Raw genomic sequence first — 26163 nt, forward strand, 5'->3', positions numbered from 1 at the left:
TTTTATGTCTTATAGATTGGGTGTATACTGAGTTCAATGTTGTATATTGTAATAATTCAACTGTTAAGCCTAAAAATTTACAGCCAATTTTGAAAGAGATGCATCTTAGCTCAGGAAATTGTTATTGAATATGTCAATGCTACTGTAATGAAATGCTTCTTGTAAGTATGTGGTTATTAAATAAATAATTTTTTAAATTTTTTAAAAATTTAAAAAATAAAAGATACGCTTGAAAACTCAATTGAAAATTTTCCTTGTTTTGTTCTTGAAAAAAAAAAATCAATAGAGCTCTTATTCAGCAACAAAAATTAAGACTATATCCAGTTAATGTAATATTAAGAACAACTGTCTTACAGATTAGTCCTGTAGCTGTCTTTATAAATGGGCACACCTTTAATTACAGCACTCAGGAGGCAGAGAAGCAGGTGGATCTCTTTATGAGATTAAGGCCAGCTTGGTCTGCATAGCGAGTTCCAGGCCAGCTGGGACTACAAGGAGACCCTGTCTCAAAACAAAACCAAATAAATAAGTAAATAAATAAGCAACCAACCAGCATCTTCAATCATGCTTAATACATTAAATATTGTATTAGAAAACAAAATAGAAACCTATTAAGTGCTTAAACTAGTTTATACATGCATTAAAAAGTCACAGTAACATGCTGAAATTAAAGTAATAATTTCTTATGTATAAAAGTCTACTTCTGGAGCTGGAGAGATAGCTCAGCGGTTAACACTGTTCTTGCAGAAGACCCGGGTTCAAATCCCAGCACCCACATGGCAGCAAACAACTGTCCGAAACTCCAGTTCCAGGGGATCCAACAGCCTCTTCTGTCCTCCATGGGCACTGCACGAGACGGGTGCACTTACCTACATGCAGGCATAATACTCATACACATAAAATAAAAATAATAAGTAAAATATTTCTTAAAAAGTCTACTTCTAGGAAAATTTCTGATCACAGAATGAAAGTAAAGACAAAATAAATTTCCTCTGAAAACATCTCAAGTTTTTCAAGGAAAGATTATACATGAGTTAAAATTCAGTCAGTCATCCAAAACTAGTATGTTCTTCTTATTGATACAAAACTTGAAATATGTGTGTATGTGTGTATGTGTATGTATATATACAAGCTGACAGTCTGTATTTCAGAGAAAACCCCATCAGTTATAATAAACGATGAATTTGTATATTTTACAATGAAAAAATCTTGATTTCAAATCTTATCTCTATTGGTCAAAAGTGAAGTTCAGAAAATTTGAATTCAGTGCACAGTTATGAATCCTTCACTTTCTAAAGACACTATTAAGCAAGAACTGAATACATCAAGCCTTCCCTAAAGTTAACTCACAATTCTCATACATCAAGCTTTGAAAGTAAGAAATTAATCACAAATACTTTTAAATTCAAGCTTTCTTAGAAAAGGAAAAACCCTGGCTCAGTCTACCACTGTTAATTTAAAAATTGCAAATAGTTGGATATAGAACTGAATAAAAAACATAATGACAGGGCTGGGACTGTAGTGATGAAGTGCATGCCTGGCATGCCTGAGGCTTTGGGTTAAATCTCTGGGTTAAACCACCACAAAAGAAAAGAGTGGGCTAGGGATACTGTGGTTCAGTTGGCAGAGTGTTTATCTAGCATAGACAAAGCCCTGGGTTGGATTCCAGCACCTTATAAACTAAGTATGGTGGTACACGTGTAATCCTAGCACTCTGGAGGTAGAAGCAAGAGGATCAGAAATTCAAGGTCATTCTAGGCTATACAACTAGTTCAAGGCCAGCTTGCATTACATGAGTGAGACCTTGCGGGGGGGGGGCAGTTTTTCATATAAAATTACCTACAAATTAAAGGTCTTAGTTTTTTACACATGAAATTCCAAATACATTGCCTAGTCTTCTAAAAAACACAGAATTGGATATTTTCCTAAGTTGCAACTACATCAAGTAATAAAAGTAATCTTTTTCACTGATGTTCTTTAATTTTGAGTGTTAAGGTAAACGCCAACTTTCTCTTGGCAGAAAACGTAACTTTTAAAATTCAGTTAACATTAGCAAAATTACATACTCTTATTAAAAACATTTATCCTAATTTGGCTGTTTCTCACCATACTCCTACAAATCCTCAAAAAGACAAATAAAACTCGCATATAAACACATCTATCATGCTACAAGCCTTCTGTTTTTTTTTTTCAGGGGTATGATAGTTGGTGTTAGACAGGGTCTCATGTAGATCATCCTGGATTGGAATTTATTATATAGCCAGGGATGACTTTGAACTCCTGATCCTCCTGCCTCGGCCTCTCCAGTCCTGGGATTAAAGGCATGTGGCACCATGCCCATCAAGACTTTCAATCTTGTGCTATCTCTTCCCTTTGATGCATTCCATGGGCTTTAAACATAACTAAGTGCCATTAATTTTCAGTATTAAGGAATAAAAACTAAATTAAACTTGTATATTATCTAAATAAACTTAGTCACTGGCAATTTAAAAACTCATTGAATACTTGATAGAGTAACCATTTTCTCTTTATCTTCTCTTAGTACCCTTTTTGTCAAGGTACCAGACAATTCCAGTGAGTGATATCATCTAGGGTTTTGCCTCAGGCCCTGAGCTTTCATTTAAAGTTCAAGTTTAAGGTCCATCTACGTAGTTACATGAAAAAAACAGTAGTGCCCCCCACACACAAGATGGTTTCACTTCCCCTGGTTTCAGTTATCCCATAGCTAACAGAGGACTGAAATAATAAAGGGAAAACTTCAGAAATAAATAATTCATAAATTTTATATTACACAGTTCTGTGTAGTGTGATAAAGTCTCCCACATCCCTGAGCTTGGAATCATTCCTTTATTCATAGTATCAACTGTATATATGTTATCTGATTCTTAGTCATGAGTAGCCACCATATGTTATGAAGTTGTTTCAGTATTAGAATGTTTTTGTTCATACAACCCTTGCATAATAGCCCAACTGTAGATCACAAGGCCTACATTATTCACCTTACCATATAGGCATCATATCTACCATCTTAACCACATCACAAAAAGGGTGAATGTAGTCCAATAAGATAGAGACTATTCACAGAGCTTTTATTCATGTATTGTTAATGTTCATGCAATACATTCATTTATAATCTTCATAGCAGAATTACAGAATTTAAATCAGAGGTGTTTATGGAGGAATGAATGAATGGTGAGAGATTCTCAAGTTACTAACTACCTATTTGTTTACTAAAATTCCTAATTTTTAACTGTATTTTTTTGTATGAACAGGCATAAAAGAACCATCCCTTCCTACCTATTAGTATAAAAATATGGTTTTATGTTCCAACCTACAAAATAAAACACCAGCTAAAATTTATCAAGCTCTGCTGCTTTCTGTCCTTGAGTATTTGTTTTTTGTTTGTTTTGCTTTGTTTAGGACACAGGGTGTCATGTAGCCAAGGCTAGCCTTGAACTTCTGGTCCTCCTGCCTCTTTTATCGTCCAAGTGCTGGGATTAAAGATGTATAATACCAGGCCTAGCTCAGAATATCTAATTTTTTTTAAAAAGAAACTGATTTGGACTATAGCCTTTTAAATATCATCAAAAGAAACACAATGGGCAAAAGTATATTTTTTCTTAATTCAAAAAGTAAACAATATAATTTAGTCATAGAGCCACAGGTAATTTAGGAATTTTCCTATTTTTGCAATGTTAACTAGAAAACTATAATGCCTTTGGGATTCTAAAATATTGTCAGCATTTAAATGTGCAAATACCATAAGAACTAACAAAGGATTGCTGTGGCAGTTCTTGGAAATCCAGGAGCAGCATTTAAGCACCTGACTGGATGAGGGGAAATTCGTGGAGCAACAAACTAGCTGTGTTTAAGTCCCTGGGTTCAAGAGCTGCTCACTGTCTTTACCAGTGAGTTGGTTTTTCCATCTACAGTTAGTTCTTCTGTCTGTCTCTATATCCTAGTAAAACAGTTCCTCGCATCTTCTAGGACACTATGTATGCAGTTCCTACCACACACAGCATCCCTTGCCAAGTAATCCTGACATTTCCTAGTTCCCCGGGTGTTCCTTCAATTCCCCTAGCACAACTAACGTCAGCTTCAAAGACACTGAGGCCACGTAGTAAAACATTAATTTAGAAAAGTATATTTTCAAGGGCTGGAGAGATGGCTCAGCAGTCAAGAGCATTGACTGCTCTTACAGAGGACCAGGGTTCGATTTCCAGCACCCACATGGTGGCTACAAACCGTCCTTAACTCCAGTTTCAGGGGAATCCGAAGGTCTCTTCTGACCTCCGTGGTACCGCATGGCACATACATGCAGGCAATACACTCATACACATAAAATAAAAATAATAAAATATTTTTTAAAAGCGGGGCATAGTGGCGCATGCCTTTAATCCCAGCACTCGGGAGGCCGAGGCAGGCGGATCTCTGTGAGTTCAAGGCTAGCCTGGTCTACATAGTGAGTTCCAGGCCAGCTGGGGCTACAGGGAAACCCTGTCTCAAAAAGACCAAAAAAAAGAATTAAAAAAAAAGAAAAGTGCCAGGCATGGTGGTGCACGCCTGTAATCCCAGCACTTGGGAGGCAGAGGCAGGCGGATCTCTGCGAGTTCAAGGCCAGCCTGGTCTACATAGGGAGTTCAGGACAGCTGGGGCTACAAGAAGACCCTGTCTCAAAAAAGACCACACACACAAAAAAAGAAAAGTATGTTTTCATTAAAACATGCTTATCTCAGGAAAGTTGGCAACAATATTGCTTTTTTAAAAAAAGCATTTAAAAAGCACTGATAAGCATTGTTTAAACTTACTAACCAAGGTGATGCATACCCCAAAAAACTGCATAGAAAAACACATGAAGGATATAGAGAATCCAAGTGTATTCCTTGTGTCTGCCAGGGTGTTAAAGGGACTGTGTGTGACTGGGAGCCAGCAAGTCCTATGTTTAAATTTGGGGTAGGTGGGCTGAGAATGTAGTTCAGTTGATAAAATTACTAGTTGAGTAAGCATGAAGCCTGGAATCCCCAGCGCTACATAAAACCAGGCTTGGTGGCACATGCCTATAATTCCAGTACTTGGGAGGTAGAGGTAGGGAGATCAAAAGCTCAAAATCAACTTCAACTGGAGGCCAACCTGGGCCACATGTAAAAAAAAATGGGGTTACAAATGATATCCTTTCCCTGAGGAGAATGCATTACTGGTTCTAAATTATCAGCAAAGAAACCTATGTACACATAATCTAGCACATCCCAAATATGTAAGCAAGCATATTTATAAGTACTAATATGTTGCAGAAGAGTGGTTTCACAGGATTCTAGTTTAGGATACGGTCCTATACATACCATTCATCCTTGAGCAACATCATCTTTGGTTTTGAGCCTCTCACAAAACTAGCAATATTAAACTCTTCATTTTAGGGACCAGTATGAAAAAGGTTACTTCTCATACTACTCTTGTTTTTCAGACAGGGTCTCACTGTAAAGATCAGGCTGGCCTCAAACTCAGAAATCTACTGGCCTCTGACTTGGCCTCCAGAGTGCTGGGATTAAAGGTGAGTACCACCACACCCAGCTCTCACACTACTCTGGGCTACAATATCTACATAGCTTTTCTACCTAACTCCTAGTCAATCTCTAGTCAATTTTATCTCCTATGTTTTATTAGAAGTTATACATACATATATATCTGACCTGGAGCTCACTATGGAGACCAGACTGGACTTGATCAAATAGAGATCTTCCTGTCTCCACCCAAAGGCATGCACTATCACGCCTGGCTGTGTTTTATATTTTTTAAATTATATATGTATATATGGGAGGGTATGTGCACATGAGCACAGGTGTCCAAGGAACACACAGGTGTTGGATCCCCTAGAAGCTGGAGTTACGGGCAGTTGTGAGCTGCCTGCCATAGTTGCTGGGAAGTGAACTCAGTCCTCCAGATAAGCAGTACTTGCTCTTAACCACTGAGCCATCTCTCCAGCCCTGTTATTATTATTCATAGCATATATCTACCTAGCAGTAATGAATATGTTTATTGTTTGGCTCCTCAAGGAAAATTAAGTTTCATGAGGAAAAGGACTTCACTCTCTAGTATGTCCTCAACATTGTATATTGGGTACACAAATACTGAATAAAATGATTGATGGAATCAATCAATGTTGGGTTTATATCACCTACCAACATCAAGAAATTATATGAACAATTTTGGGCTTGGGATATAGCTCAGTGATAGAAAACACTTGTGTAGTATGTGCAAGGCCTTTGGTTCAATGCCCAACAACACCCAAAACAAAGCACAACAGAAAAACACAGTCCAAGGAATTGTTCTATACTATTTACCCCAGGGTATTTCTGAAAAAAATCTGGTTTTATTATTTAGTAACTATTTACAAAGACCAAAAGAATGCCTTGTTGTGGAGACTAACTATAGACATTAAAATTTTTTTAATCAAGCATGACACCATTTTTCTATATCTAAAAGATACTTTATTTAGCAAAAGAAAAAACCCTTGAAGCTGTTATCTACATTCTAACTTCATCTTACTTTTTCTGACTACTCCTTTACTACTATATCTACTTAAAAAAAAACAAAAAACCATTTTTTCTTTATATGTAAGTTACTTTGAGAAGGATAAAGCTTTTCTTAATGGATATTTAACATAAAGAAAACCAGACTAAATAGAATTTGCACTTTTTTTCTTGTGGTTTTCTGAGACAGTGTCTCAACTTATGAGCATCCCGAGGGCTGTGTACAGGTAAGTACCACCATACCCAATCTTGCACACTCACGCTTCTGAAATAGGGCCTCATTAAGTGTCTCAGGCTAGGCTTGAATTTATATTGCCCAACCTGGCCTTAAATTCATAATCCTCCTTTCTCACCCTCCAGAATGCTGAAATTACAGATGGACACCACTCTGCCTGGCTTAAACAGAATTTAAAGTGCAACAAATTTCTTTTAAAACTGATGACATGCTGGGCGTGGTGGTGCATGCCTTTCATCCCAGCACTTGGGAGGCAGAGGCAGGAGGATCTCTGTGAGTTCAAAGTCAGCCTGGTCTACATACTGAGTTCTAGGCCAGCTGGGGCTACAGAGACCCTGTCTCAAAAAGACAAGACCAAAAAAAAAAAAAAAAGACTGATTAAGACAGAAAAATCAGAAAATGTATTTATCTGCTTTAAATATGACATCTATTTCTCAATTAATATAAAAATAGGTATTTAAGAGGCTGGAGAGATGGCTCAGCTCAGCAGTTAAGAGCACTGGTTGCTCTTGCAGAGGATCCTGGTTCCATTCCCAGCACCCACATGGCTAACAACCATCTGTAACTCCAGTTCCAAAAGGAATCTGACACCTTCTTCTGACCTCTGAGTGTACTGCATGACACTGGTACACTTATACACATGCAGTTAATACACTCATATACACATAAAATAATAAAGTTTTTAAAAGGTATTTATAAGTTGAATTCAGGAAATGGTGTGAGAATATATACTGAGGACAGTGGGATAAGATCCAGTCTCAAAAACATGACTGCCAACAATAAAACTAACGAGCATGACACGGTGAAACCTAAAAATAATGACATATTTGTCAAAACCCACAAAACTTAGGAAACTGAGGGAACCCTAATAGGACTCTGCATAATAGAAGGTCAATGCAGGTTTATCGTTATAAAAAAAAGTACCATTTAATTCAGGATGTTGACAGTGGGTAGGCTGTAAGTGGAGGCAGAAATACCTAAGAACTCTTTTCAACTTTAAACTGAAAATTTAAAAAGTAGTCCATTTAAAAAAAAAAAAAAAAAAAAAAAAACAGGGGCCATACTCTCACCTTCAATATGCATGGGTCTTTTTATTAACATTAAGATATTAAGATATATCAAGGACAAACCTATGCTCTTACATATACAAAGCTGGTGTAGTCATTCACTTTAGAAAATAAGGTTGCAAATAATATATCATGGTGCTTTAACAAGAGAGACTGCCAAAAGAATCCACTTCAAAGCTTATAAATTTAATATCCAAGCACTGTAACATTCAGAAAACACAAATAAACATTTAGGGCATTTAGGGTGGGTGTAGTGACAAATAGGGTAGAGGCTGGAGGATCACTAGTCCAAGTCCAGCTTTAGCTACCTAATGAGATACTGTCTCAAAAAAGCCCAAATATTTTACTGAAATAGAATAAGAGGTGTTCATGCTTAGTAATGAATATAGAACTAATATGGTTTCTAAAAACTAGAACTTCATATCTACTGGCAGAAAAAGAACGTAGGTGAACTAGACTATAAATTTTACGATTATTTTTGCTGTGATTGTGCTCTCTCTCTCTTTCTCTCTCTCTCCCTCTCTCTCTCTCCCTCCCTTTTTCCATATTTCTATTTCTATCCCAGAATCTGGTGATGTTACACATTAGGTTGTCCTTGAACTCCTGGGTCCAAGGGATCCTCCTGCCTCCTTAAGCCACAGAGCCTTACCTTAACTGAGCAGTTCTCCCAGAGAGCTTTAAAGTTGCTGATGCCTAATATCAGACCCCAAAATATTCTGATTTAATCAGGCTAAGGTGCAGACTGGGCACCAGAAGTTTTAAATAGCTATTTAAATATGTAGCCAGATTTTAAAACTCTGCCTGGTCTACATTTACTAAGCTCAAAATAGTTTTTATCTGACAGTTTTGCCACAGTATCTTATTATCAGTGTTCTACTGGGTCTCCTAAATAGCTACCAAAATACAATCAGATTAGTAAAAACTTACAGTAAGTACATGAGGCTTTTAGTCACTGAATTACTTCATAGTCAGTCTAGGAAAAAGGTCACTCACTGCTTCAAGGGATTCCTTATGTGAGTCTGGGGTTCCTCTACTATGATTCCCCATGGCCTGGATTAATATCAAAACTTTTCTAAATAAATCCACAATTGATTAAACACACCTACAAATTAAGAAGAAAAAAAAAACAAGAAGAAAATGTTCAAAGAACATTAAAATTGTTTAACAAAAGAAACAAATGGCAAAAACGATTTTTCAAGATCACTAGTGAACAAAATAATGTAAACTAGCCCTTAAGCTGCTATTCTTCCATCAAAGATTTTTCAAAACTAAATACCTAATACATAACTAAATACTAATACATAAATACTCAAACTCCTAGAAGCAATAAACTGAATATTTTTTACTTATTTTTTAAATTTTTGTTTATTTTTATGTGTATGAGAATTTTGCCCATGTGCATATAAGTGCACCCATGTCATGCAATGCCCATAGAGACCAGAAGAGGGTATCTGATCCTCTCAAACTGGAGTTACTGATGCTTGTTAGCCAGTGGGTGCTAGGAACCAAAACCAGTCCTCTGCAAGAGCAGTCAGTGCTCTTAAGTGCTGAGCCAGCTCTCCAGCCCCTGAATATACATTTTTTAAAACAGTATTATCGTATATGGTTAAGAGCCCTAAATATTTATACCCTTTACTCATAATAGCAAAGTATAAAAACAGCCCAAATGACAAAATGTAGGGAAGTTATTTTTATAGTTAGCTCAACATCCAAATAATCTAGAGAATATTTAGTGTGTTGGTTAAAGATTTAAAATGTGCCTGGCATGTTGGTGTATGCCTTTAATCCCAGCACTTGAGAGGCAGAGGCAGACAGACTTCTGTGAGTTCAAGGCCAGCAAGCTACAGGGAGACCTTGTCTCAAAAAGAACCCCCCCAAAAAAAGAAAAAAAAATGTGATGCTATGGGAAGGCAGAATCATACCCAGTATGATAAATCTTGTTATGTATTATAAAAGGTAACACACTAAAGTGTTAAAAAGCCTGGAATTATGGGTAACTTAATTCATTATTTTTAATTTATTATTTTATTTTTTTTTTTTTGAGATAAGGTCTCACTGTGTGGTCCTGACTGGCCTAGAATTTGCTATGTAGACCAGGCTGGCCTTAAACTCAATGCCTCCTAAGTCATGGGATTAAAGGTGTGCACCACCATACCTGGTTCTATTTTCATTTTTTAAATTATGTGTAGTGTGTGTGTGTGTGTGCGCACGTGCACGTGCACACGTGCCTATGTGAGGGTATATGCAAATGAGTGTAGATGATCAAGCTATCTCTCAAGTCCTGCATTTACTACTTAAAAAAAAAAAAAAAAGCTTAATTCCAGGCAAAAATTAATTGATCCAGCATAATTATCACAGAAAAATTTGCTAGGCAAGATGATAATTTGCCATGATGCATTTGAATGCATAAATATGTGTGGTGAATAATGGGTGTATAGACGCTGACTTTACTGGGACTGATCTGGTTTGACCTAATGTGAATTAAGAATTCAGGTGAACTTAGCTGTCCTCAATAAACACTCTGATATTCTCCAAAAGAGACAAATCAGCTGAGACAACTGACTCTTACCTACTATGATGGGCACTCTATAGAACCTCATGCTGAAAAGGCATTTATAAGACCATTAGACTACACAAAAGTACACCATAATAGCCAAAATGAGATGATGCTACCAAGGTTCACTCTATGCTAAGTGTTAATGAAAAGCAAGGGTTAGAGGAAAAACATTCTCCTGCTTCCCATATACACTGAAGCACATGTCCACTCTGAGAATTAATTCCTTAAATTGAATGAGGTCTAATGCCATTACTCGTATTAACTAAAATCAAAATTCCTCCAACAACAGATTTTACAGAGCTAATCTACAGAGTGATTTTACAGAGTAACTGCCCCCCTCTGAAAAATAATATTCTAATCAATAACTAGAGAAAACATAAAACATACAAATGTTCCAATCATAAAACTGCAAAGATAATATATAAAGCATACCAAACACTCTATAAATAAACTAGACATTTGATAAAAAGCCTTGAATACTTGAGATAACTACCACATAGCATTTTTCTATTGATTAACTATAAAATACTATAAATTTATTATAAAATCTCAAAGTCCCCCAAATGAAATTACTGACAGATTATCATTATGTCCCTCCAAACAGTTAAAGGATTCATAGAGTTTCAAAAACTTCCAAAAAATGGTAAATGCCAATACTAAGCTGCCTATCAGTTACCTGATTTTTTAAAAAATTTCATAAATACCTGTTGCCCAGATAGCAACATAAACCAGTAAGCCTGATAATGCACAGTATTGGTCTCCATCATCATCTGTGCTTTTTTAAAAGTAAATACACTAACTTTTACACTAACTTAAATTACTCGACATAGAGTATAATCAGGGTATTTCCTTCAACATTTAAGTTATGGCCAAACAAAAGCTTATAAATAAAGCATTTTCAGAATTACTACAGTGATTTTACCTTGATGAAATAGCATTGTAAAAAACCATTTTTACTGTTTCAATTGCTTTCCATTCTGTGTAAATAGCTGGATTCAATTTTCAACATCCAAGAGAGTCTTAGGCACATTCCATTTAAGTTCATCTGAAAGTCCATGTTGCACTCAAGTCGGTTCATAAAACAACTTTTCGACAACTGCTCTTGCTATAAGGTTGAGAGTGCCTCCCTTTGCCAAAGTCATAATGTAACTCAGGAAATTTAAAAATATATATCTGTTACATCAGAAATGCACAAGGTCACAAGTTTTCAGAGATAACAATATGAACAGTTGACCTGAAATTTCTTGTATTTAAACATTAGGTAGTTCAACATTTACTGCTTCACATAATTACAAAAAATAAAAATAAAAAAAAAACATTTATGCCTGTCCCATGTAGATAGTACCACCATCTCCTCCCCCCCCAAAAAAAACTGCGTGCACAACACAGTCATTGTATATCTTCAACTACCATTTGATTTTCCACAAGTACCTTAGAAACCCCTACATCTACTCTCAAGGCCAAAAACTTACTAAGTGGTATAAAAAAATAGAAACTATAGATTCATGTTAATATATCTTAGTGTTTGATACAGTAAGATATCTCAGAAGAGATAGTAAACAGAACACCGTTGTTTCAGAAGTCTTAATGGTTCTGATAGTCAGATATGAACAAACCACACCTAATCCACAGACTAAGCCAAACAAGAAGAATGCCCGTTAAGACATTACTCATTTCACCTCTACAATGAGATTCTATCTTTAAAAAGAACTTTATTCACCCACCTTCTCTCTTTCCATAAAAAGGCAAAGTGTTGGGGTAGTTACAAAAAAAAACTAATTATAAATAGAGTTAAGTACTATGTCAAGAGAGCCATCATAAACATGATTAATAGATTAGAACAGGATATAATACACAATTTTATAGGTATTAATAAAGCTTCCTTTAAAAGATCATTAAATATAAATAGCTAGAATGTGCCTTAGAACAACCCAAAAGTCTACTTCTTTCATTTAAATCTCCTTCCTGATAGTTTTAATACAAAAAACTTCTAAAGGAATTCAATTGAGATATTATCACAGGAGAAAAAGCATTTTTAAACACTGTTTAAACTCATATTTAATATATGGAAGAGACACTGTTAAATTGAACGCCTGTAAAGTACTTGTTAAGTCAATCATTCTTACTATTGGGTTTAATGGTTAGGTATAGATGAGTTAATCAATATGATTTTTCTTGAAATATCCTTTATCAGCAATATGTTACCTCATGAATAAACAGAAAAGTAGAAAAAAAGTCACCTATAAAGCTTTAGAAAACCAAAACTTCCCCTCTTTAATGAAGAAATAAACAATGTTGTCATGACCTTTGAACAAATACTTAACAAAAGTTCCTAATCATATAATTCAAGACTTCAATAATGAGAACTCTCCACCTAAGAATCATTCAGATACCATCTTTCTTCCATTATGAAATCTCAAGACTGCCTTTGTAGCACACAGTATGAGATATGGTGATACGGGGGAAGCAGACATGTCAAACATGGAATATACTACAGACCCTTATACTCATGACAGCTGGAGCAAGCAAATTTCCAACAAATTTTTTAAAGCTTGGGGGATTAAGGAGAATTTTTTTAAAACATTCTTTATGAGTGACAAGTTAAGATTTTAAAATGTGCAATGTGGGTAACTAGCTTATTCACTAAACCTGGGGGAAAACACACAAAACTATTGTAAGAGGAACAGTTATTAGAAAGCTTTCAGGAAAGAGAATGTATCGTTTCAGACACCGTAAAGCTCAAGTGCAAAGGCTCTATAGTAAAGCAAGGTGCCTATTCCTGAGGAAACATACACACTGAGTAAAAATGCTGAACTGTGAGGATTCAATCTAAGCAGTGCTAAAAAGGCAATGTTGGGAGTTCAGAATATGTTACAGAGAAAGAGACCCGGGAGAATTCCATTACTTAAAAATAATTTTGTCCCTATCATTAACCACTTAATGTTTTTGCTGATGTGCTAAAATGCACTCGCAACTCAGAACAGGTTTGTTTTTAAGTTAATCACGTCTGGTTAATAGACTGCAGTCTTCAAATTTATAGAGGGCTGCAGGTCTCCTGGATTTTTTTCAAGTGTCATCTAACTGAGCCTGACAGCCAAGGAAGGCCATCAAGTGCTTTAGAGTCAGTTTAAAAAACATCCTCTACCTGGTATCTCTGCAGTGATTGTCTTGCTGCTCCCTGAAATCTCTTCATCATCATCGGATGAGCTCGTGCTTGAGTCACAAGTCAGGTCACTATCACTGGTGCTACTGTCCTGCAGAAGGTTGTACTTCTTCCTTGCTGCAGCCTCCCGCTTCTGCCTCAGTAGTCTGATCCTCTCCTTGTGCTTTTGGCTCCGGTGACCTTTAACCTTGGTGACTCGGCCATTCTGCTTGTCACTGGATTGCCGGTTTTTCTTGGCAGCCATAGTGGATGTTTCACTTTCAGAACGGGAGCGCCTAGACTTGCGCCCAATGGTGGCACCAGACACTCCTGAAGGATCTCCTTCTACTGCTGCTTCTGCTTGAGAGGGTTCATTCTCTTCTGCAGAAGACAGAGTATCTGAGTCAGCCAGGTGACCACTAGAGGAAGGGGAAAGCATGCAATGATTAGAGGAGTCACTCTCATAAACTCGGCCAGTTGTTGGCTTGTCACTCTCTGTGGACGCTAACTGAGACTCTGAAGAGTCCCTTCTCAGTTCCATCAACAAGCAGGGCATTGAAGAAAGAACTGTAGAGTCAGCTACACCATCTTTCGGAACTTGAGATTCCAGTTCTACAGAGCCATCTTCCTCCTTGGCTGTCTCTTGTTCAGAGGTCTTTGGTGCGACTTCAGACTCAATGAGTTCTTCCACTTTTCCCACTGCCTCCTCCATCTTCATTTCAGAATTTCAAGTTAAATCATGGAGCACAGTCTAGGAAACGATATCAAAGACGCAACAGGAAAGCAGCCTGTATGAAAACACACAAAATCAGTGAACAGAAATGGAAAACTATTTAAGCTATACAGCATGCCTATTTTTCTGAGTAGCAAAAGTTACCATTTACGTGGGCCTTTAAAATACTATGTGTCCATAATCTGCTTAATTAACAAATTCAAAAGATTTGATACCAGCAAAATCCTAACAGCCTCAGTTACTAAAAACAGTACCCTATTAATCGTCTACTGCTGTAATTACAGGCAATAACAAAAGATTCTCAAGTTTAGAACTTTAACTAGGGTTGGGAATGTAATTCAGTAGTACAGTGCTTGTTCAGGATGTAGGATGCCCTCAGTTCAATCCCCAGTAACAAAATAAAGATTTTAAAATAGGGGCTGGAGAAATGGCTCAGCAGTTAAGAGCACTGACTGCTCTTGTAGAAGACCCAGGTTCAATTCCCAACACCCAAATAGCAGCTAACATCCATCCATAACTCCAGATCTAGGAGATCCGACCCTGCCTTGTGACTTCTGACAGCACTGCACAACACGGGTGCACTTACATGCAGGCAATATACGCGTATACATAAAATAAAAATAAAAGCAATAAATGAGATTTTTTTTTTTTTTTTAAGAAGAATCTGAGCTGGAGAGATGGTTCAGCGGTTAAGAGAACTGTCTACTCTTTCATAGGACCTAGGTTCAGTTCCCAGCATCCACATGGCAGCTAACAACCATCCATAACTCCAGTTTCAGGGGATCCAACACCCTCTTCTGACCTCCACAGGCACTGCATGACATGGGAGCACTTACATGCAGGCAACACACTCATACACATAAAAAAAATAAAATATTTTTTTAAAAAAGAATTTAGCCAGGTGTGGTGGTGCACATCTTTAATCCCAGCACTTGGGAGGCAGAGGCAGGCAGATCTTTGTGAGTTCGAGGCCAGCCTGGTCTACATAGTGAGTTCCAGGACAGCGGGGGCTACAAGGAGACCCTGTCTCAAAAAAGACAAAAAGGAAAAAAAAGAATTTAAAGTACTCAAGAAAACAATCTTTGAAAAACTATAATTAATACATGTACTTGACTTTAGTATAAATGAAAAGAATGCTAAAAAATTAGACTAGTCTGGGTATTGAGAATATAGTTCAGTTGGTAGAATAATTGCCTAGCATACACAAAGGCCTGGGTTCAGTCCCCAGCACTGCATAAAACTGGGCATAGTGGTTCATGCCTGTAATGTCAGCACTCAGGAGGTAAGAGCAAGAAAATTAGAAGTTCAAGGTCATCCTTGATACATAGTGTGTTTCAGACCACCCTGAGGTACATCAGACTCCATAGCAAAAAAAAGGAACCAAAACCAAAAGAAAAAAAAAGTAAGAAGACTATGAGCTAGTACATGCCTGGAATTCTAGCTACTTGGGAGGCTGAGATACAAGAATCCCAAACTCAAGGCCTGCTTGGGTAACTTAGGGAAACCCTGTCTCAGAACTGAGGATATAGTTCTGTAGTAGAGTGCTTATATAACATGTACACCACCCCATACATACATACATACATACACACACACACACACACACACACATACACACACACACACACACACACACACACACACAAACTTGGGCAACATTATAGCTATGATTACTTTTATACTCAATTTCTTTAAAAAAGGGAAGAGATTGAAAAAGGGAGAAATATCAGAGTTGGAGAGATGGCTAAGTGGTTAAGAGCACTGGCTGCTCTTCCAGAGGACCCGGGTTCGATCCCCAGCATCTACATGGCAGCTAACAACTGTTCAAAACTCTAATTCTAGGGGAATCTGACACCCTCTTCTGACCACTGTAGGCACTACACAACACGGGTTCACCTACCTATATGTAAGCAAAACACTCATACACATAAAAAAAATCTAATATTTTTGAAGGGGACAAATATCAAATGTGTTGTTGAGATTTCTTTTTTTTTGTCTTTTTGAAGCAGGATCTCCCTGTAGCCCCAGCTGTCCTGGAAGTCACTATGTAGACGAGGCTGGCCTTGAACTCACAGAGATCTGCCTGCCTCTGCCTCCCAAGTGCTGAGACTACAGGCGTGCGCCACCACGCCCCTACAGGGTGTGTATGTGTGTGTGTGTGTGTGTGTGTTTATGTACATGCAAGTGCTCATGTGTATGTGCATACGGAAGCCAGATGACAACTTCAGGCATCATTCCTCAGGAGCCATCCACCTGTTTTTGAGACAAGGTCTCTCACTGGCCTGAAGATGGCCAATTACACTAAGCTGGCTAGCCAACAAGTCCTAAGAATCCACCTTTCTCTACCTCCCTAGCACCTGGATTTTTATGTGGATTCTAGGGATTAAAGTCAGGTCCTCTGAATGAGCTATTGCCTCACTGCCCCACCCCACCCCCCACATACACTTTTTAAAAAGTTTCAACTACATGCAACAAAAGTAATTATATGTATCAAACCTGTCTACAGTCCCCTCAGTAGAAGCTGTTCTGGAGGAGAATTAAGAGAAAAGGCCAGCTGGGCATGGTGGCATACCTCTATAATCCAGCACTTGGAAGGCTGAATTAGAACTGAGATCTGGCCATCAGCTTGAGCTATATAGCAAGATCCTGTCTCAAAGGTCAGATTTTGCTTTTCCCTCAGTTTGACCACTGAATATAAGCCTAGTGTCAGATGCTTTGTTTCATAAACAGTCACTAACACATTATTTTGTGAACCCAGGAAACTCTATGAATGAATTCAAGAGATTTAAGAAAAACATCCTACAGAGCCTAGCTCTGTTCTCAGCTGTGGATAAAATGGGCACTACCATAGTTTTCTTAATAAACTCAGGAAAACCAAAATATTTGTACCTACTAGAGCACTTATTAATTTAAAACATCCCTGTGTAGCCTGCTTCATACACATTTGTATTACTACTAATGTTTTCGTTTGTATGAGACAGGGTCTCCCTGTAGCCCCAGTTGAACTGGAACCTGCTATGTAGACCAGGCTGGCTCACAGAGATTTGCTGGTCTCTGCTTCCCAAGTGCTGGGATTAAAGGTGTACACCACCATACCTTTTTTAATTAAATGAAATAAGGCATAAATGCTTTTCCTAACAGTTACAAAAGAAATAACACTACTGAAAGCCAACAAAGGGAGTGAAGGTTAAATCAACAAATTGGAAGTGTCACAAATGGATTATGCTAACAATATAAGCAGGAAATAAAATAATTGTATGTAGATATAACATACCCTTGGGTAAAAAAATAAGGCCAAATTTTGGTGATAAACATGAGAGTTGGAAGGGGGGCTGGACAACACTTACTGCTCTTCCAGAGAACCCAAGTTCAGTTCCCAGCATCTACATGGCAGCTAATACCCATCCTTAACTCCAGTTCTAAGGAAATAGATGTCCTCTCCTGGCCTCTGAGGGTATCAGGCATGCATGTGGCACACTAACATACATTCAGCCAAAAACACTGATAAAAATAAATTAAAATCTTAAATTTAAAAAAAAAGAGAGTTCAAAGTCATCCCTGTCTATATAGTGAGTTCCAGCCCAGCCTGGGATACACAAGAAGATGTCTCTACATATATACATACATACATACATACATACATAGCACCTCTCTGACGGCCAGCTCTCATAGTTTTGGAGAACACTATGCAAGCTGCTAAAGACCATCGATTGATGGTTCAACCCCAGCTTTAAGGCCTAATGACCCCCTGCGTCCCTGTTCAGCATGGAAGAAGCCAGAGTGGTCTGCGTCTCTATTCCCTATTGGCAATTTGGGTAACCCCTTCAGAGGATGGCATGATAAGAATAGGAGGTAGGAACTGGCTAGGCAGTTAGGGTAAAAAGACCCCAAAGAAATGTAGCCAGTTTCTTGTCTAAAAGTCAAAATATCTTTGGGCCTGTTAGCAACATATTGTGTTCCAAAGTCCAAAACTGGCAAAAGTATTTGGGAGCTTGTATCTAATCCTTAAAAGATTTTAGGGTTACCTCTTCAGAGGAGGGAATGTTGGAGGGGAGGGAGTGAGCATGGATTTGATCAAAACACCTTATATTCATGTATGAAATTCTCAATAAAGTTTTTGTAAAAATTTAAAAAAAGAGTTAAGTGTTGCATCATCAAAATAAAATTAAGTATAACAATAATACATAAAGATGTAAAAAAAAAAAAGGCCTAATAACCACAACAATGACTGCACAGCAAACTATCGGGGCAGTAGTGGAACATTTATATTGGGAGTAATCAACAGCTACCTAATTGGACCTAAAGCCCACACAATGGGAGGGAACTCATGTGTAGTACTGTAAATATAACCAAATACACATGGCTGGAGAGGTCACAGATCTTAGAGAAAACCCCAAAGCTGTTATACCCCTAGACAAATGGAATTTCTTACTATGTGCTAAATATGGATCCTTATATTTATAGACAAATATGTCAGTCACTACTTATCAAAGCTTTTTTGCAATAGACAGAAGCTATTATAGAGTTCTACAACTGGTCACACACAGATTAAGTGTCTGTGAAAAGCCCAACTCTAAGCGACACATCTACAATGGAACCTCTATACCTATGGCTCACAGAACATAGTGGAACAAGGGGTAGAACCAATACTAATGCATCTCTCAACTCTCATCAACAAACTTCCCTCATGCAACAAAGGGCAATGAACCCAGGGCTCAGGGACCACTGCAGAAAAGGAGGCAGAAAGACTGAAAGAGCCAGGGAAGGAGGTGCATGACTATATAAAAATAGTCTTATAGGTTCCTGGGACCTTGCTCATATGAACTTACAGCAATAGTGACAGCATGCACAAAACCCATGCAAACTCAAGCAGACAAAAACCCAACATAGAACTGTGGAAATGGGCAGCAGGCCCACATCTTAGCCAAAGAACCACTGAGCAGCTGATTACTACTGCGTGAGGGAGAGCTGATCTTCTTTAAGGAGGTGACTCTAGATAGGCTGACTAAACCCCAGTGAATGAACCTGCACTAAGAGACATCAGGAGACAGTTGAGAATCCATTCATATATTCTAGAATAAAGATATTTTTTCCTTAAAGTTAAAATATCTGAAAAATACATTAAAATGAAATTAGTGTCCGTGATAAAGCAAACACATCAAAAGCCTAACTTTTTTTTTGGGGGGGGGTGACTTTTTGAGACAGGGTTTCCCTGTAGCCCCAGCTGGCCTGGAACTCACTGTTAGACCAGGCTGGCCTTGAAGTCACAGAGATCCACCTGCTTGTGCCTCCCAAGTGCTGGGATTAAAGGCATGTGCCACTAGGTCTGGCAAACGTCTGAAGCATTGGGACTTTTCAAAGTACTACAATACAAGGTGAAAAATAATTTATTGCCCCTTTCCTCAGATAAGCCAACTAACAAAATATCAAAGGGATTAGAATGAGACCTCTTATAAATGTGGCTTGTTCCTTATTTTGTATAATTGGGTCTCAACTTCCTCAAAGGAATTTATGAAGTACATGTAGTATCATCAGTATCACACACTTTTTGATTAGCCAGTTAGTAATTATGAAACATTCTGTTATCCAAAATCACTAGCAAGAGAATTAAATGAGTGCTGCTGTGTAGTACTATCCCTGGGCAGTGGAGTCTGAAGGACTCCCGGCATAGACACCTTACCATTTCTTCATTAGTATCTGTGCCATACTATGGTATGAAAGAATCTGAAGTCCCATGTTCTACCAGGTAACAACTCACTTTTGGCTCACTAATATAGTAAGAGGGGTCTAGTCCCATGATTGCCACGGTGATTAGAATTACAGGGTCTAGTCCCATGATTGCCCCAGTGTTTAGAATTACAATTTCAAAGAGCCAGGCGTGGGGCTATAGGGAGACCCTGTCTCAAAAAAGACCAAAAAAAGAATTACAATTTTATGACAACAAAGTAGAGAAGCAAGACAGTGATCCTGGATAGGAAAGATGTGAAGTTGAGGTGGTAATTAGGAAGATTTAGTTTATTTATTTTTTTGTTTGGGTTTTTGTTTGAGACAGGGTGGCCTGGAACTTCCTATGTAGACCAGGCTAGCCTCTATTTCACAGAGATACTTCTGCCTCTGCGTCCCAAGTGCTGGGATTAAAGCCATGTACCACCACCTCTGGCTCTATTTATTTTATTTATTTATTAAATATTATCTGTGGGGCTGCAGAGATGGCTCAGTGGTTAAGAACACTGGTTGTTCTTGCAGAAGACCTGGGTTCAAATCCCAGCACCCACATGGCAGCTAACAACTGTCCATGATTACAGTTCTAGGGGATCCAACAGCTTCTTCTGTCCTCCATGGGCATTGCACAACATGGGTGCACTTACCTACATGCAGGCAATACACTCATACACATAAAATAAAATAAAACATATTAAATATTATCTGTATGAGTGTATTGCTGGCATGTATATAAGTGAATCCATGTTGTGCAATGCCTGTGGAGGTGAGAAGAGGGCATCAGATCCCCTGGAACTGGAATTACGGATAGCTGTTAGCTACAATGTGAGTGTTGGGAATTAAACCTGGGTCCCCTATAAGAGCAGCCAGTGCTCTTAATCACTGAGCCAGCTCTCCAACCCCTCACTCTATTTTTAAGACTTACTTTTATTTATGTGCATATGTATGTATGTGCAGGTGCCCACAAAGGGAGGCATATCTCCTGAACTGGAGTTATAGGCAGTTGTGAACTGCCTGATGTGGGACTCAACTCCCTTCCTCTGTAAAAGCATAATGTGCACTTAACCATTGATCATCTCTTTAGCACTTTTTGTTTCTGTTTTGTTTTAGCACTTTAGATCTTACTGTGTATCCCAGACTGGCCTCAAACTCAAGTTCCTCCTATCAGCCTGAGTGTTGGGATTACAGATAATGAGTCAGCACATCTGGAGGGGTTTTAGAAATGAATGGATCAAGGGATATATGGATGAATGAGTAAATGAATGAATGTAAACAGCTGGTGAGAGTCAAGGAACAATCAGTAATGTCTGGTTATTGGAGACCAGAGAAGGATGAGCTCTAATATCCATACAGGAAAAGGCTGCTTTTAGTTTGGAGGGAGGAACAACATGGAAAAGATTGCCATTCTAGTAGGAAAGATGTTATATACACTTACTATATATGCTCTGTACATTAACCCAGAAAGTTGAGCCTTTTCCATTTAAATGATGAAAATCTCACTTGATACTTTCTTGAAATAAATTTAAATTGCATTTTTATTATTATGAGTATATAGGGTAGGCTTTGGGGGTGTATGTGAATGGGTACAAGTATATGGAAGTCAGAGGACAACTTGCCTTTCAGAAGTTAGGTCTCTTTTTACTGTGTGGGTCCCAGGAATTGAACTCAAGTTGTCAGGCTCAGCAGCTAGCACCTTCACCTATTGAGCCACCTTTCTGACCCTTAAACAACCCCCCCCCGCCAAAAAAAAAAACCAACCATTTTCTACTTCCAGCAACTTGATTACCCCTACCAAAAAAGACTACTTTCTTCCCCCAAACCAAAAATATGCAGTTAATAATTTGGTTGTTTGGCAACATGGAACTTTATGTATATCTTTCCTTTTGTGTTTACAGAACTTCATTTCAATGCCACTATAGGGAGTTTTGTCATAGCTTGGATTTCTATGACTTTTATTCCCTTGTCCTACCATCCTTGTGTTTGATTATAAGAAAATTCTACTCTAGGGAGAAAACCTAGTGTGTGATGTATGTACATGTTTGTATCAGGTGTGTGCACACACAATAGAAGCCAGAGGTCAATGTTAGTTGTCTTCCTTGATCACTTTGTACCTTGTTTTTTGAGACAAGGTTTCACATTGAACCATGGATTCAGCTAGGGTGGCTGGTCAGTGAGTACCAAGGATCTATCTACATACCCTTCTCACATTCCCTCCAGCACTGGAGTGTAATGAACTCAGGTCCTCATGCTTGTGCAGTAGACAAATTTATATTAGAAAGTGAAATCCTGAAAGCTTGGGTTGGCAAGATGGCTCAATGGATAAAAGCGCTTGTGCAAACCTGACAACCTGAGTTTGATCCCTAGAATCCATTATGGAAGGAGAGAACCAACTCCCAAAAGTTGTCCTCCAACCTCTATCCATAGGACACGGCACACACCCCCAGACTCACTCTCTCTCACTCTCTCTCTCTCTCTCTCTCTCTCTCACACACACACACACACAATAAAATTAAATTGTAATATTTTATTTATTTTTATTTTATGTGTATAAATGTATTGCCTGCATGTAGGTAAGTGCACTCGTGTCATGCAATGCCCACAGAGGACAGAAGAGGCCTTCAGATCCCTGGAACTGGAGTTACGGACAGTTGTTAGCTGCCATATGGGTGCTAGGATTCAAAGCCAGGTCTTCTGCAAGAACAACCAGTGTTAACTGCTGCACCATCTCTCCAGTCCCATATTTTTTTAAATATTTTATTATTTTTAAATAAATAAAATTAAATTTTGTCTTTTTTTTTTTTTTTCCCAGAGCTGAGGACCGAACCTGGGCAAGCACTCTACCACTGAGCTAAATCCCCGACCCCAATAAAATTAAATTTTAAAAAAGAAATCCTGAAAGTCTCTCCTTCTGGCATTCTTGTTAATCAAATGTAGCTGTTAAGGATGTTCTTTTTTAAGATTTGTAGTATTTACATGTATGTGTAAGTTTACATGTATACACCACAGGCATGCAGGTCCTCTCAGAAGCAAGAGGGCATGGGATTCCTAGGAACTGTAAGTACAAGCAGTTGTGAGCCATCTGGTATGGGTACTAGGAACTGAATCTGCATCCTCTTCAAGAGCAGTAGATGCTCTTAACCACTGAGCCATCTCTCCAGCCTTGCTATTTAGGTCCTTATCACTAGCCATTTTCCTCCCATGTAGGATCAAACCAACCAGAACAGGTCCTTCCTATTCTCTAAGAACAAACCAACCTAATTAGAGATAAGCAATGCTTTCAGACAAAGATCTTCAAAATTGGAAAATGTAGTAAGGCATGTTAGCACACAGCTATAATTCCTGGACTTGGGAGGTGGCAGCAGGAGGGATCAGGAGTTCAGACTTTGAGCCAACCTGGGCTCTGTAAGACCCTAAAATGGCTCATCAGTAAAATGTTTGCCTGGAACTGAGTTTAATCCCCAGGACCTGAGTTAAATCCCCAGAACACATTTTTTTGTTTTTTGTTTTTAAAAAAGAAAAAGAAAAAAAAGCCTGAAAAGGCCTGACATAATGGCAATGTGCTTGTAATACCTTCCGGCAGATGATCCCTGGGGATCACTGGCCAACCAACCTAGCTACTTGGCAAGTTCCAGGCCAGTGAAAGACCCTATATCAATCAAATAAAACGGGGACAGAGACTGAGTAACAATACCCAAAGTTGTCCTCTAGTCTCCACATATGTATACCTACATATACACAAAGAAGGGGTGTCTTGTGGCATGGTGTAGTATAGCAGTTTTCAGGGTCAAAAATGTAGTCAACTTGTGTGAGGCCTTAAAGGAAGAACCCTCACATCTGTATATTTAACCAGGGAAACAATGTAAAGAATTCCCCAAAATCTATGGGTTTGCACAGGACACTTGCCGGACAACACTGCACTGGTAAGTTAATGCCACTCCTGAAACAAGCCATTGTAATCAGTGGTCTGTTTCAAAACATCTTAGGGGTTTTTTTAATATTATTTTTATTTTATGCATGAGTATATTGCCTACATGTGCACTCATGTCGTGCAATGCTGCAGAGGTCAGAAGAGGGCTTCAGATTCCCCTGGAACTGGAGTTAGGGATGGTTCGTAGCCACCATGTGGGTGCTGGGAATCGAGCCCGGGTCCTCTGTAAGAGCAGTCAGTGCTCTTAACTGCTGAGCCATCTCTCCAGCCCCACATCTTGGGTTTTTCAAATTGTTGCCTTTAAATTTCATGGATGAAGCTGGGCATAGTGGCATATACCTTTAATCCCAGCACTCAGGAGGCAGAGGCAGGAAGAACTCTGAGTTCAAGGCCACCTTGGTCTACATAGTGAGCTCCAGGCCAGCTGAGGCTACAGGGAGACTCTGTCTCAAAAAGACCAAAAAAAAAAAAAAAAAGTTTATGGATGGGTTTTTCATTTGCTAATAGGAGACATGAAGTCGGGAGTGGGGGTAGAGGGAATGTGGAGGGTGGTAAGGTAAGGGTGGAGATGGGGGAGAAGGACTAAACACAATCAAAATACATTGTATGGAATTCTTGAATCAATTTTTTTTTTTAAAGTTTAAAAGTTTCCTCTAGAGTGTGGTAGTGCATGCCTTTAATCCTAGCACTCAGATGGCAGAGGCAGGTGGATCTCTGTGAGTTGAAGACCAGCCTGGTCTACATAACCATTCCATGTCAGGTGGGGGTACAGGGAGACCCTGTCTCAAAAAAAAAAAAAGAAGAAGTTTCCTCTTAGGCTCAATGCCTTTGGTGTACCTGTAGACCTCCACAGTATGCTCATCCAAGATTGTAACCCCCTTCTACTCTTAAATACACTCTTCTTTGGACAGTCAGTCTCTATTACTCACTTTAGGTTTACAGTCCTAAAGAGTTGTCTAACCTGACTACTAGTCTCCATCTCCCATCACCACTTTAGGCACATCCTCCATCAGTTATTTCTAAATAAAGTATGGACACTCATACCCACAAAACCTGTTCTTGCCTGTTCTCATAAACATTAGTTTAGTATGCACAAGGCCCTGAGCTCAATATCCATCACCACACACAAATTTCTTTACAAAGCAAATATCCCTATATCAAGGCTTTTTGGTTTTGTTGGAGGTTGTTTTCTCAAAAAGACCAAAAAAAAAAGGGGGGGGGGCCTAGATATTAAGTAATTGGTTAATAACAACAGCATTTTGATATTGTTAAACAACAAAACAGCATATCTATTTTCTAGTAATTGGTTTCTACTAGGTTTTACAAAAGCATTCGCCTGCTGGGCATGGTGGCCCATGGCTTTAATCCCAGCACTCCGGAGACAGAGGCAGGATCTCTGTGAGTTCAAGGCCAGCCTGATCTACATAGTGAGTTCCAGGTCAGTTGGGGCTACAGGGAGACCCTGCCTCACAAAGACAAAAAAAAAAATTTCACCCATAATGATTTGTAATTTTTTTTAATATTTTATTTATTATTTTTATGTGTATGTGTGTATTGCCTGCATGTAGGTAAGTGCAATGCCCTCATAGGACAAAAGAGGCTGTCAGATCCCCTGGAACTGGAGTTACAGACAGTTGTTAGCTGCCATGCGGATGCTGGGATTCGAACCCAGGTCTTCTGCAAGAACAGTTTTCTTACCGCTGAGCCATCTCTCCAGCCCTGATTTGTAATGTTTTTTAAAACACTGCTCCTTTCTAATGAGTAGCTCATGAAGTGCAACCATGATTGAAGATTGCATCATCATCATCACAACAGAGTTGTTCAAAGAATTGAGTGGGTAGTAACTAAGGATCAACTCAAAATCATCAAGAATTAAGAAGAGTAATAGTGGGGCTGGAGAGACAGCTCAGTGATTAAGAGCACTAACTGCTCTTGCAGAGGACCCAGGTTCGACTCCCTGTACCCACATGGCGGCTACGAACTGTCCTTAACTCCAATTCCAGGGGAATCCAAAGCCCTCTTCTGACCTCCACAGCACTACACAACATGGGTGCACTCACATGCAAGCAATACACTCATAAGCATAAAATAATAAATAAAATATTTTAAAAAAGAAGAGTAAGGCCGGGAGTGGTGGCACACACTCTTTAATCCCAGCACTTGGGAGGCAGAGGCAGGCCGATCTTTGTGAGTTCGAGGCCAGCCTGGTCTACATAGTGAGTTCCAGGACAGCTGGGGCTACAAGGAGACCAT

General features: G+C 38.6%; 1 protein-coding gene across 5 annotated transcripts in view; it reads right to left on the reverse strand.

Annotated features, from left to right (window-relative positions):
- CUNH18orf25 (chromosome unknown C18orf25 homolog) overlaps positions 1 to 26163 on the reverse strand; it is a 104429-nt gene that overhangs the window by 41140 nt on the left and 37126 nt on the right. For all 5 annotated transcript variants that reach the window (XM_017796307.2, XM_029560107.1, XM_008825909.3 and 2 more), the window contains exon 2: positions 13532 to 14316. In XM_017796307.2, the coding sequence (XP_017651796.2) occupies positions 13532 to 14246 (715 nt within the window). In that variant the 5' untranslated portion in view covers positions 14247 to 14316. The remainder of the gene's footprint in view (positions 1 to 13531; positions 14317 to 26163) is intronic.

This window comes from Nannospalax galili, unplaced genomic scaffold, assembly GCF_000622305.1.
Source record: "Nannospalax galili isolate Female #2095 unplaced genomic scaffold, S.galili_v1.0 scaffold169, whole genome shotgun sequence".
NCBI classification, from domain to species: domain Eukaryota; kingdom Metazoa; phylum Chordata; class Mammalia; order Rodentia; family Spalacidae; genus Nannospalax; species Nannospalax galili.